The sequence below is a fragment of the Nannobrachium achirus genome, assembly GCF_963921795.1.
Source record: "Nannobrachium achirus genome assembly, chromosome: 1".
Lineage (NCBI taxonomy): Eukaryota > Metazoa > Chordata > Actinopteri > Myctophiformes > Myctophidae > Nannobrachium > Nannobrachium achirus.
Genome location: NC_137810.1, coordinates 18828221 through 18840856, shown reverse-complemented (window position 1 = coordinate 18840856; position 12636 = coordinate 18828221). Strand labels below are relative to the sequence as shown.

Sequence of the window (12636 nt, the reverse complement as noted above, 5' to 3'; positions counted from 1 at the left end):
CTTCATCAAGGCAACGCTGCGGAAGCTTCTGTTCCACTTGAAGCTGGTGGCGTCCTACCAGGAAGTGAATAAGATGACGTGCCAGAACCTGGCGGTTTGTTTTGGCCCCGTGCTGCTCAGCCAACGCCAGGAGGCCTCGTGTCACACCAACCGGGTCTTCATTGACTCTGAGGAGCTGGCCAGTGCCCTGCACTTCAAGAAGCACATCGAGGTTCTGCACTACCTGCTTCAGCTATGGCCTGGTAAGTCTGAGTCTAATTCTGTGCTCTGTCTCAAACCTTTACATTCCAAGGATCCCCATAATTCTTCTGACAGTGTACAAATGGAACCAGATGGATCCGTAATGGTCCAACTGGTTCCATTTGTACACTCTCAAAATGACAGATCTGTTAGGGGTCCATTTGGAACCCCCTCAAGGAACCCAGAGGGTCCCTGGACCCCACTGTGGAACCAGTGGTGTAATTAATTTGAGTTTTGAGTCATTAACTGGAATATTGTTTCGCCTACATTACGATATAGCTGCTCTGCATACAGTATATGCCCCTCCCATACTGCTTTTTCTGCCAGAGGGTATTGTGCAAATTGCTACCAGCTCTGTGGCTTGAGTTCCACGCAGAACCTTGAAAGGGCCGGGGGGTGCTTTGATCCCTGAGGTTACCCACCACTGGCACGAGCACAGCAGATAGGCATCGGCCACCATCTGTTGATCCGCTACAGATGAGACCTTGCCACAGTGTGCTTCATCATGGCAAGCCACAGAGGCCAGAGCCAATCAGAGCCAAGCGAGTAAAGCCCTGCCATAAACCGAAACCTCTGAGGTGTGGCCCTCTTGTTTGGACAAATCACCAGCCAGGGAACTGACATCCAGAGCCAGCCGTCCTGGAGTGCTAGTCGTCTGTCCGTATGTCCAACAGTTGTATGCTGGGCTGGCCACAGTTGTCCCTTGCAGTTGCTCATTGAGATGTGAATTAACTAAGCAGTCTGGGATGAATATGAGAGATGACACCTGGAGGGGAACGGTCAAAAGCATTAAGCATATTCCCCTCACGTAAAAAACCTTTTGTTGTATTAAGTTGCTGTTCACCTGTCACACGCTATGTACACATTCTGTGTGTGCATGTTCAACTGTATTTATTCACCCTCCAGTCACCCCTTAATGAACTGTGTTAACTGTCACTGTCAATGTGTGCTTCAGTGGATGTTAACGCGTTACTGAGGTCTATGGATAGGGAAGCACATTCACCCCAAACCTCAGACTGTTCTAGACTGTTTACAGGCAGGCAGAGCATAAATATGTGACTATGTGAAGTATTTTCTGTTGACTGAGTTTGCTAAAAGTGGGGTTTTGTTGTTTTTTTCTAAATGTGAAAAGCAAGGCATGGCTATATTTGTTGATCATGAATTTAATGTTGTTGTCGTAACAGTTATTAGGGGGGAAAAACATATAAACAAGCTTCTATACTGAGTATTTAAAAAAATGTTTTGCTAATAGTCACTAACAAAGATCACCATCCACCACTAACCAACTAATTAAATTGACCCTCCATTAAAACTGTTTAAATAGACCTTTCTGATCTTACCTCAAAAACTAAGCCTCCCAACAGCAGTACTGTGGAAACCTTACAAGTTTAACATCTTCTGCATGGAGGGATGAGGCACACAGAACAGCTTACACAGGAGCTGAATAAAAGTCAGCATTCATAAGTCTCATAATAGCTGGTAGCCGAGTAATGGGAGAGTACAAGTGAAGCTGTGCAAAATGAGACAGACAGTGCTATGTACGTAAAAAGGGAGAGGTATTTATTTATATTTATAAGAAAACTGCTTGCAGCCAGAAGAGGAGTCGGTCTATAGCAGTGGTTTTCAAACTTTTTGTGCGGAAGGCACACCCAGGGAGAAGTGAAAAAAAATATATATTACAATTCTTCACCTATGATGACATGTCCAAAATAGGGACACCAGTTTGAAAGTGGCTAATATACAGTATTAGGCCTATGTATTCTAGGGTATAGAATTAGATTTGGAAATGAGCGCTGATGTGTCAAACAAAGTATTCATAACCTTTCGTAACATTTGTGTATAGTTGTATATCGTCGTTGTCGGGTGGAAACCTTGTATGTCCAAAACCGTTTGTTTTGCATTTATCATTTTAAAAATTATTTAAACTAGTGAAAACAGACGATCTACAAGCATATAGATCTGCTGTTTTCACTACTTTTGTGCGACGGCCTTGTATGATGAAGCAGGGCTTTGCTTTGCGAAAAAACATTCAAATTTGAAACTTGGGAGATACAAGGTTTCTGCCCGACAGTGATGATATATTGCAATAAATAATGTGTGGTTCGGAACCAATGCCCGGCCTACAGTATGCTCTGTCTTAGATAGATGTGCGTGTGTTAAGACTGCACTAGCATGTCTGGCTAGTGGCTAATGACCCCGTCTTGTGAGAAATTCTAACCTTGATCAGGCTTTCAGCGTGGCTTCAAGGCAATGTTTCCCCTCTGTTAGCTCCTTTCAGTCCACTTCCCCTGCTCAAGAGCGTAGGATGTCTGGGCTATAATTAAAGACATTCCTGGCCTAACCTTAGCCCTCAGCCCTCTAAACTTCACCCTAACATTTCATGGCCATTATGGGATATTTTCATCCGCCTCTTCACACCCCACACGCATACCCAACCAATCCACTGTATTGTTGCTCTGGGCCTCAAAGCCTGCACGCCTTGTGTCTTTGGGCGAGCGCGAGGATACACGACATACAGTATGTGCTTTCTGTCAGGTCAAGACAAGGGGCCAGGGGCGTCACACCTTATTCTGGGCCCTGGTACAAGGATTCACTGCGGGCCCCCCATGAATGTTAACTATTGAAAAATAGCAGATATACAAGCTGTGCAAGCTTGTTTGTCCGCTATTTTTGAAAAATCGTGAAAATGTGTGCAAAAAAAACTATGTTTCCATGTCAGTGGTGCTCAAACGTTTTCATGTGAAGGACCCCCAAGATGATATGTATTTGGCCACGGACCCCCACCTCAAAATATTTCGTTCCAGGGACCCCCTAGAAGCAAAATTTGAGTTTACAAATGTTCGCTTAAAAAATACATATATTCAAAGACTTTTCAAAAATAGCAGATCTACAAGCTCGCAGCGCGGCACTCGGTGCCGCGCTGTGAGCTTGTATATCTGCTATTTTTCAATAGCTAAAGTTACTAGGGCCCTTCCACCTTGGGCCCTAGTAACTCAATCCCACTTTCCCCCCCCCACTTGTGACGCCCCTGCAAGGGGCTCTTTATGTCTGTGTCTGACCACCATCGTGTCTTGGAGGTATTTGATTAATTTGATAAGGAGGCATCACATGTGGAGAATTTGTGTGTGTGTGTGTGACTGTGTGTGTGTGTGTGTGTGTGTGTGTGTGTGTGTGTGCGTGTGCGTGTGCGTGTGTGTGCCATGTGCTTCAACCAACTGTGTTCTGAGTGGTTGCTGTTGAGCAGGTGGTCAGGGATGGATCACATGATGGCAGTGTACGACAGCATGCGGTGGTGGAGGACATTGTGTGCATCACTGTGTGCGTGTGGGTTTGTTTGTGTGTCTTTGGTATTTTGAAGTGGTGGCTTTAACACAAAAGTGTTTCCTTGGGAATGAAATCACGCACCAGTACCTTGTGGTATTATATGTCTTTTCAAAACAGTAGAGAGACTCAGGAGCATGTGATGTTCATAAAAGGTACTGTACATTGTGTCTTTTGTCACTTGCAGTACAACATAGCATAACAAATCAGGAAGCATCCGTCATACCCTGAAACATTCTTGTCCACAGTGTCTAAAGTGTTTTCATTTCCAAATGACAATAAAGGTATAACAGGCTTACCTCTTTATGCTTTATGCGTTTTGTTTTCTGTTCCCTTCTGATCCAGTAAAAGACAGCTAGCGGTGTCCAAGTGTAGATACACAGAGAGAAATAAGAGAGAGTGACAGGTAACTGAGCTGTGTTGGTTTTGCTGAAGTGTTTTTTACAATTTATTTTTGTAGTGTATCCACCTTACTCTCTTGTCCAATGAGATTAAGAAGATTAAGTCATCTTTATTAGCATAGTTTAATTTACCTCAGTTTAAACAGTATTGAAAATCAAGAACCCAAGAAGACAGTGAAATATAAAGGCTAGCTACTGTAAACCTCAGAGACAAGCCAGAGAAGTTTCAGGGGTGTGTGTTGGAGTGAATTCAGCATGCATATTTGTCTTAAGCATGGCATAACATGAGCATGGCATGGCGTGTTGTCTGGGATCCCACTTGGGGACCATTTGTGATATTTCTGCTACGGGACCTTGTGTGCTCACAGTGGTCATATTTGACTCAACAGCAGTTGGACCTTTAGTCCTGCTAGTGGCAGGGCTCGAAGGATGACGGTGTCCGAATGCCTGGCCGTCTCCCTCTGGACGTCCATGCATCAAAACATGACAAACAAACAAAGCTACTGTCTCGGTTGCCAGAAACCTTTGCTGTGCACCTTCATGATCCCTGTTGGACAAAGCCTACTGATTTCGATGATCCAACCACCCTTACAATCTAATAAGGACCCTATGATCTTAAAACTGTCTTTGGAAACTCGATCAGTTCACAACATTATATGGTTCATCATTATGATTTGCACTGGGTCAAAATGAATGTAAAAATGATTTTGTTCTGCGTCAAACATTTGTGGTACTCGTTGTTAAGGCTTGTTTTTAGTTTTAAGGCATGTTTTGAAATTAAATTATAATAATTATAATGATCAAATAGCTAACCTTCACTTTCTGACTTTGCCCTATGTCTTCCTGGCTGTTTTCACAGTAGTGGACCCATACACAGTAGTGGCTCCCACCGCAGCTCTCGCCGCCTCCACCGACCTGCTGACCGTCCCGCCTCTCCGACGGAGAAAAGAGCGCCCGCAGGTGCTGAACCTGAGCGACGCCGAGATGGCGGGCGTCCTGAGGCCCAGGCCGGGGCGCCTGGACAGCCCCAGCAACCGCTACGCCGGCGACTGGAGCGGCTGCGGAGAGTGCTACTTCCCTCTCGAACCCACGCCGCTTCCCAGCAAGGAGGAGGCGGACTACGACGACGTGGCCTCCGAGGACACGGAGGGCGCCGGCGAGGAGCGGGAGCGGGCGGAGGAGGGAGGAGAGCACGAGGACGCGGACAAAGGACAAGATGTTAAAGGACAGGAGAGGGAACAGGACATACCCACCTCTGCCCCGCTTGACTCTCCCGAGGAGGAGGAGGGAGACGAGGAGGAGGAGGAGGTGCATGGGCCAGCGGAGGAGGAGGAGGAGACGGAGGTGAAGGAGGAAGAGGTGGAGGAAGGGCAGGGGGAGAGTGATGGTTCAGGCAACAGTCAGCCCAGAGAGGAAGAGGAGGTGGAGGACGAGATGGAGGAGGAGGAGGAGGAGGACGTGTGCGACCACCACATCCTCCCACCGCACCTTCCCAAAGAGCACACCTACCAGGCCTACATGAAGATCCAGGACATCAGCCCCGTGCTCAGCAACAGGGTCAACCTCAGAGACCTGCAGGAGAGCATTGACACTCTGATAGGCAACCTGGAGAGAGAGCTGAACAAGAACAAACTCAACGTAGGGTACTGACTCGCACCACGTGCACACACAGAAAAGGCTTGTGTGTGTGTGTGTGTGTGTGTGTGTGTGTCTGTGCGTGTGTTGGCAGACACATTGGGGGGGGGGGGGGGGGGTCTGGGTCTGGGGGCAGGTCTGACTTACCCAATCACGGTGCTTCAGGAGTGATTCCATGGAGATCCTGTGTATGGTGCTGTATATTCCTGCACAAATCAAGTGGATGGATGAGTTGAAAAGACATGTAAAGGGGCACTTCTGTTGTTTTTTGTTTTTTTTTGTTGTTTTTTTGTATCAGTGTCATTTTGTACTTTACCCCTAGACATTCCGCTTTTTTTTTTTTTTCTTTTTTTTTTTCTCAGCTATATGTTGTTTTCCTTGTGTTTTGGTCCAGATCTGTGCTTTGTTTTGTTATTGTTGCTTCTCTTCTTATTAGAAGAACCCATTGACCCCCAGGGGTGTAAAAGGTGCCTTAATTGTGTGAAGGTGGTACATTAAGGGGACAATCCACCCTATAACATAATTCACATACTGTGATGCCAGTCTTGTGATCTTAGGTCAGTCTTAGGAGGCAAAAAAAAATCGAAGTTCGTAATTCAGCATCTTCGTGCAGATGCAAAGCCTGCAGGGGTCTTGACAAGTGAATTGAATGCCGACTTTGTGAACACCAACAGATTAGCGCGATGTGCTCTGTTGCATTATAGAGTGATTATAGAATGTTCAACCCAGTAAAATGTTACTGATTACTGTCCCTCAAAGTCCATCTCCTATTCACTGTTGGCAATGCATTCCCAGCAGCTGTCCCTCAATGACAGGGTCCAAGAGTTATGGGTTGACTCTTGCAGATCATAGAAATAACCAGAAATGTTAATTCTGCATTAGAGTGGATTTCCCCTTAAAGGCAGCAGAAAGCTTTTCTATTGAGGTACGAAACTCAAAATGTTGTACAACAATAATGCACTTATGAGGCAGGCGGTAGTGTAGATTGTCATTATAGTGCAGCAATATGTTGGCTGTGGACTGAATGACGGAGTAACAGCCAATGAAACCTCCTCTATAGGGTACTGGAGCCTGGGAAACTACACACACACACACACACACACACACACACACACACACACACACACACACACACACACACACACACCTCTGCCCCATTGGGATGGGAGATATCGTGTGGTTAGATTGTCTCTGCTTGCACAAGCATGCACACTACTAGATGTACGGTACATTTCATCGTATTCAGGCAACTATAAAGAGACATAAAAGTGCATTTTATGTGATGTAATAATATCGACCTGACAAGTGAAAAGGCTTAAAGACCAGCACTTTTCTGCTCTTCCCAACAACAACCCCACCTTTTGGCATGGTGTGCATTAAAGTTAAACCATGAAAGAGACAAAGGAAAAATGTGAAACACAAACTGCAGAGCAGCAGTTCAAATGGTTACTGCAGAGGCCTTCGGCTAACATGAGTTTGCTGCCTAAATAGTCAAAAGTACATTTTCAGCAATCCAGGGATTCAGAATGATCAGTATTTAACATATATATGTATATAAATGTATTCGGAGTATATTATTTTTTACAGCTTATGTTTCTGTGGTGTATTTAAATGCTCCCAATGATCTTCTTAGTGTTGACTTGTAGTAACAGTTGCATTATTTCCCTTCATGCTACCTGTTCACATTTTAATGTGCTGGACTAATGGTACAAATTTAGCTGTAAAATATTATGATAAAAAATGTTCATGCAGAAAGAGATATTGTTATTTTTGTTATATTGTGTACATATTTGACATCTGTTTGTTGTCTCTGGTGGACTAAGCTGTGTTCATTTTTGGTGTTTTGTTTTTTTAAGGTACTGAACGTTGCATGGTCAAAAGCTTTACTGACATAAGATTATTTCCCATCTGCCTTGGTTATTGATATTTATGTGTATCGACACTATGTTATGTAAAGAATGCACACTTCTAGGGCTGTCACAATTATTACATAATCGTCTAATCGTGATTATTTGACATAATCGGGATTATTTTTCATAATCGTCATCATCGTTTCCATGATGAAAAATGTTCATATATTAAAAAGAACGTAAAAAAATAGTGGAAATAGCAGATCTACAAGCTCACAACGCGTCGCGATGCGACGCGTTGTGAGCTTGTAGATCGGCTATTTCCACTATCAATGTTCTTTTCTAAGTGTAGAGTTGTCAAATATGTCAGTCATTTCTTTGTATATTTAGTTATGTGTCATATCTACCATGTGGAACTTAAAAGCCTAAAAGCCAAACAGAAATGTAATTGTCAACGACAAAAACACAATTAAATCGTTAATCGCAATTATTTGAGTGACAAATAATCGTCATGTAAAATGTCATAATCGTGACAGCCCTACACACTTCTTCACCTGGTTCATATGGATGATGCATAATTGTTCAAGCATTGCTCTAGAGCAGTGGTTCTCGACCGTTTTGATTCCAAGGATCCCCATTACTGTCAAAGACCTGTAAGGGTCTATTCGCAAACCCCCTCAAGAAACTCCCAACCTTTTGAGAACCATATTTCTCCAGAGGGACTGGAAGGCAGACAGCGTCAAACTCAGTTCCTTGAAGTCAGACGGTCAGCGCACACGAGGCTGTGTTGTAGACATAATGTAATGTAGAGGCCAGATTCATGCTCAAAATGAGTGCCAAAGTTGGTTCAACTCCTTTTGCCCTAAAACTTCCCACGTTTACTTCTAGATTCAATTCACGGGGGGAAAAATCAATTAAAACAATGTTGGGATATATGTATAGAGTAGGACATTTAAGTATATCCAGTGGATAATTGCCAAAATTCTACCCCATTCTTCTCCATATCAAACTTGTATTACTAGCTGCAGAGATGTCCTTTTACTTACTACTTACTATAACTGAACGGTCCTGCTCCACGGTCTGTCTGCCACCTACGCTCCATGGCCTACTCTATCACTTCTGCCCTCTAGGTGTGAGAAGGACTTGTGAAAATGATTTTCACCAGGGTGCCTTTTCAAGCCATCTGTCTGCCCGTTCAAATGGGAGGACAGGACGCAAAGGACCCATTTCATCCTCAGCTTGACATTTCAACATTTCAAGCAACATTAACAGTCATGTAGATTTGTATTTTGTATTTTTTACACATCACAAAGATCTTTGTTTGGTCCTTCAACCCTTACTGAGGTTAGTGCTGGCTGGATTTACACCACAGGTGAAAATCCTGTTACTTTTCACTAATTTGGCACATACCCCATATCGTCGTCGGGTGGAAACCTTGTATGTCCAAAACCGTTCGTTTTTATCATTAAAAATAATTAACTAAACTAGTGAAAACAGCCGATCTACAAGCCCACAACGCCTCGCACCGCGAGGCGTTGTGTGCTTGTAGATCTGCTGTTTTCACTACTTTTGTGCGACGGCCTTGTCTGATGAAGCAGGGCTCTACTTTGTGAAAAAACGTACACATTTGAAACTTGGAGATGCAAGGTTGACAGTGATGATATGGTACACTTTGAGTATTGCCTTGACATTACACAGAATCAGATCTCATCATTTCAAAAAAGCACAACAAATCTCTGCCAGGTTAAAGGGGAGAGGGAGGGAGAAAAAAGAAAAAACCTGTAAACCTGTGCTGTGATTGGGCTTATGCTAGTCTTGCATGAATAGTATAAATCAACCTTGCATGGCTGATCTTGCCAGTCATGTCTAATCAGTTACTTCAAGGAAGGGAGGAGAGCAGTCAAGTGTAACCTCCAGCTCTCCTTCCAATGCGTGATCTTCTTCCTGTTTGTCAATCAATGCATTGCCGTCTTTTATTATCCAAAACAGGCCATTCTCCTCCAGCATGTATACAGTATGTGTACACGTGTATACACAGTGTTTCCAATCGTTGATTAAACTTCCAGTGCCGTCTGTCCCCTGGAGAGAGAGAAAAAAAAAAAAAAGAAACAAGGAAAGCATCTCCCAGCAGAATATTACTTTGTACTGATCCCGACAAATGTATGGTCATATTAAAGTATATTATTTCACGTTCACATGCTGTCTCCTCATCTTCCTGCAGTGCCTCTTGACTCAGCCTGCCAATACAAGACTGTGTTTTATGTGTTTAGATGTCGTCTCTGTCGGTTGGAAACCTCATGCACATTTTTCAGGATTCAAATGGCACAATAGCAGGGCGCCCACTGGCCTAGAGGGCCTGGTGGATACCACATACGTTATGCTCTAATGCCTGGCAGCCTGTCACAGGTTTGAGTCCCGTTCACGATGACCTTTGCCTTTGTCTCTCCCCATCTCTCTCTCCCTCTTTCCTGTCAAATCTTACTTGAACTATCAATAAAGGCAGAAAAGGAAAAAAAAGAAAAATAGCAGAAGCATAATAAGCTTGTGGATCTGCTACTCTTGATGCTTTTGTGTGATGTCATAGTATGATCAAGTAGGGCGTTAATTTACGATTTTTTTTTTTTTAAAGTTAGAATATGCAGATACTGTATAGGAGGTTTCTGCCAGACAGCAACGATAAGTTGTAGATGTTTTCATGCTTATTGGTGATTATTTTAATCTAAATGCTACTTTTGAGAAAGTGAATTCAAGTACACTTAATATGAGCAGGGACGAGCTGGCCATTGGGAAAAGCGGGCAAACTCCCGAACGGCCAGTTCATTCCCGCCCGGTCCAGGCTGGCCATTAAGAAAAACGCACACAACGCTCGCGGTGCGAGGCGTTGTGTGCTTGTAGATTGGCTGTTCTCACTAGTTTTATTCATTTTTTAAATTATAAATACAAAACAAACGGTTTTGGACATACAAGGTTTCCACCCAACAACGACAAAATATAACTCATGTAATTGGCCCACTGGCTTGTCACTTGTCATGATCTGAAATGGCAAATCTTTGAGTAGCAGCAGCGCTATGGGGAGAGATCTCTCTCTATAGCGTGCAATGAGGGCCTCTCCAACTCTTTTTCCCTGGCTGAATCAGGGGCCCAGCACGTCCCTGAATATGGGGATACAGCTTTAACAGTTGGTACCTCAAGATATCACAGGTTAATGTGGTTTAGCATGTGAAATAGACCTCGCTGTGCTGCAGCGGGGCAAAGATTGATCAAGTTTCATGCTAAATACCAAAATTATATCAGCTTGCCTTTTTGTTGCATGTTGTCTAGTATAATACGGTAATCGCTTTTTTATTAGTTTAGTGATTTTATTATTGTGTTAATCTGTAGGCCTATATAAGCCCAATTTCCTGTTAAAATGGCCATTTTGGTGCAGCAGTTTCATACTGACCATGTTATTGACCATGATACTGATGATACTGACCATGATAGTGATGATGTCAGACTCGGCATCATGGACAGTATAAGTATTTAAGTATGTAATAATCACATACTTAGACAACTAACAGTCTGGTTTAATGTAAGATCTCATATTTGGAAATCAAGATGTTTTCTAAATTATACACGCAACACAATAATACACAATAAAAAAAAGCTTAATATATTATAATTGGGTGTAGGGGTTGGTAACAAACCTGGATAAGTGGATATCAGATCTACACGCATGCAGCGTGTAGATCTGCTATTTTTGCTATAAAAAGGAATGGGAAGGATCAGGGGCGTCACAAGGGGTAGGAAAGTGGGACTGAGTTACTAGGGCCCAAGGTGGTGGGGGGGGGGGCCTTAATTATTTTATACTTTAGCTATTGAAAAATAGCAGATATACAAGCTCACAGCGCGGCACCGAGTGCCACGCTGCGAGCTTGTAGATCTGCTATTTTTGAAAAGTCGTGAAAATGTGTGCAAAACTTTGAATATATGTATTTTTTAAGCGGACATTTGTAACTCAAATTTTGCTTCTGGGGGGTCCCTGGAACTAAATATTTTGAGATGCGGGTCCGTGACCAAATACATACCATTTTGGGGGTCCTTCACATGAAAAGGTTTGAGCTCCACTGACATCGAAACATAGATTTTTCAAAAAAACGTAGAAGGATTTGAAATATTCAAAGATTTCCATGATTTTTCAAAAATAGCAGATCTACAAGCTCGCAGCTGTGAGCTTGTAGATCTGCTATTTTTCAATAGTTAAAGCACAGGGGCCCCACAGTGAATCCTTGTACCCAGGGCCCAGAATTTGGTGCGACACCCCTGGGAAGGATGATAACAATTTGCTGGACTCCAAACTTTCAGATGTCCTTTGTAAAGGAAGAGCAGCTGAAACCCGGCCTTTACAGAGTATAGATAAAGTAAGCTGGGAATTGCCCTTGGTGGCTTGTGGGAATCTCCCAGCACAGTGCACAGCTTCAGGGACATTCCCAGGATACATCTGTCTTTGAGTTGTCCAGTAAGATCCGCTCAAGTATAAGGCTGCGATTTAATTGTGGCTTCCACACACATTTTACTACAACAGTTCTGGAAGTTATGTAACAACAAATCTATTTTCAGGTAACCTTTGCCAAATGTACCATAATCTTAAAGTAGGCTCTGGTTAATTTAAGCACAGCGCTGAAACCGTTGGATATAGCCTATACCGCTTCAAAATAATATGAAGTATCTTATACAAACCAAGTAGAAATACTCTGTTACATTCATTCAATGTGCTAAAGTACAAAAGTATTGGCATCAAAATATAGGATTACCGGTACTTATACCAAAAGTAAAAGTACTCATTGTGCAGAATGTCCCATTTCACAAGTTCAAAATGTGACACAATGTGAGCTTGTAGATCTGCTATTTTCAAATGGCCGAAATATATACAGTATAGGGTTGAAGTGGTTAATGTATGTTTTGTGATAATCTCAATCTGCTAACTAGTAACTAAAGATGTCAAGTAATTGTAGTGGAGTAAAAGTACAATATTTGCCTCTGAGATGTAGTGGAGTAGAAGTAAAAGAATGTTGAAGAAAGTAAAAAATACCTCAAAATTGTACTTAAAGGACAACTTTAGTTTTTTACAACAAGGGTTCATATTTTAGATAGTAATTAAAGAATATAAAAGATGAGTGTTAAAATATTTCATTTACTTCTTTCTATTG

The 12636-nt window shown here is 42.8% G+C and overlaps 1 protein-coding gene across 1 annotated transcript in view; it reads left to right on the top strand.

Annotated features, from left to right (window-relative positions):
- Window positions 1–5664, top strand: part of syde2 (synapse defective 1, Rho GTPase, homolog 2 (C. elegans)) — a 68838-nt gene extending 63174 nt beyond the window's left edge. The window contains exons 7-8 of the mRNA XM_080734853.1: window positions 11–242; window positions 4822–5664. Coding sequence (XP_080590979.1) covers window positions 11–242; window positions 4822–5612 — 1023 coding nt within the window. The 3' untranslated portion in view covers window positions 5613–5664. The remainder of the gene's footprint in view (window positions 1–10; window positions 243–4821) is intronic.
- Window positions 5665–12636: the final 6972 nt, after the last annotated feature.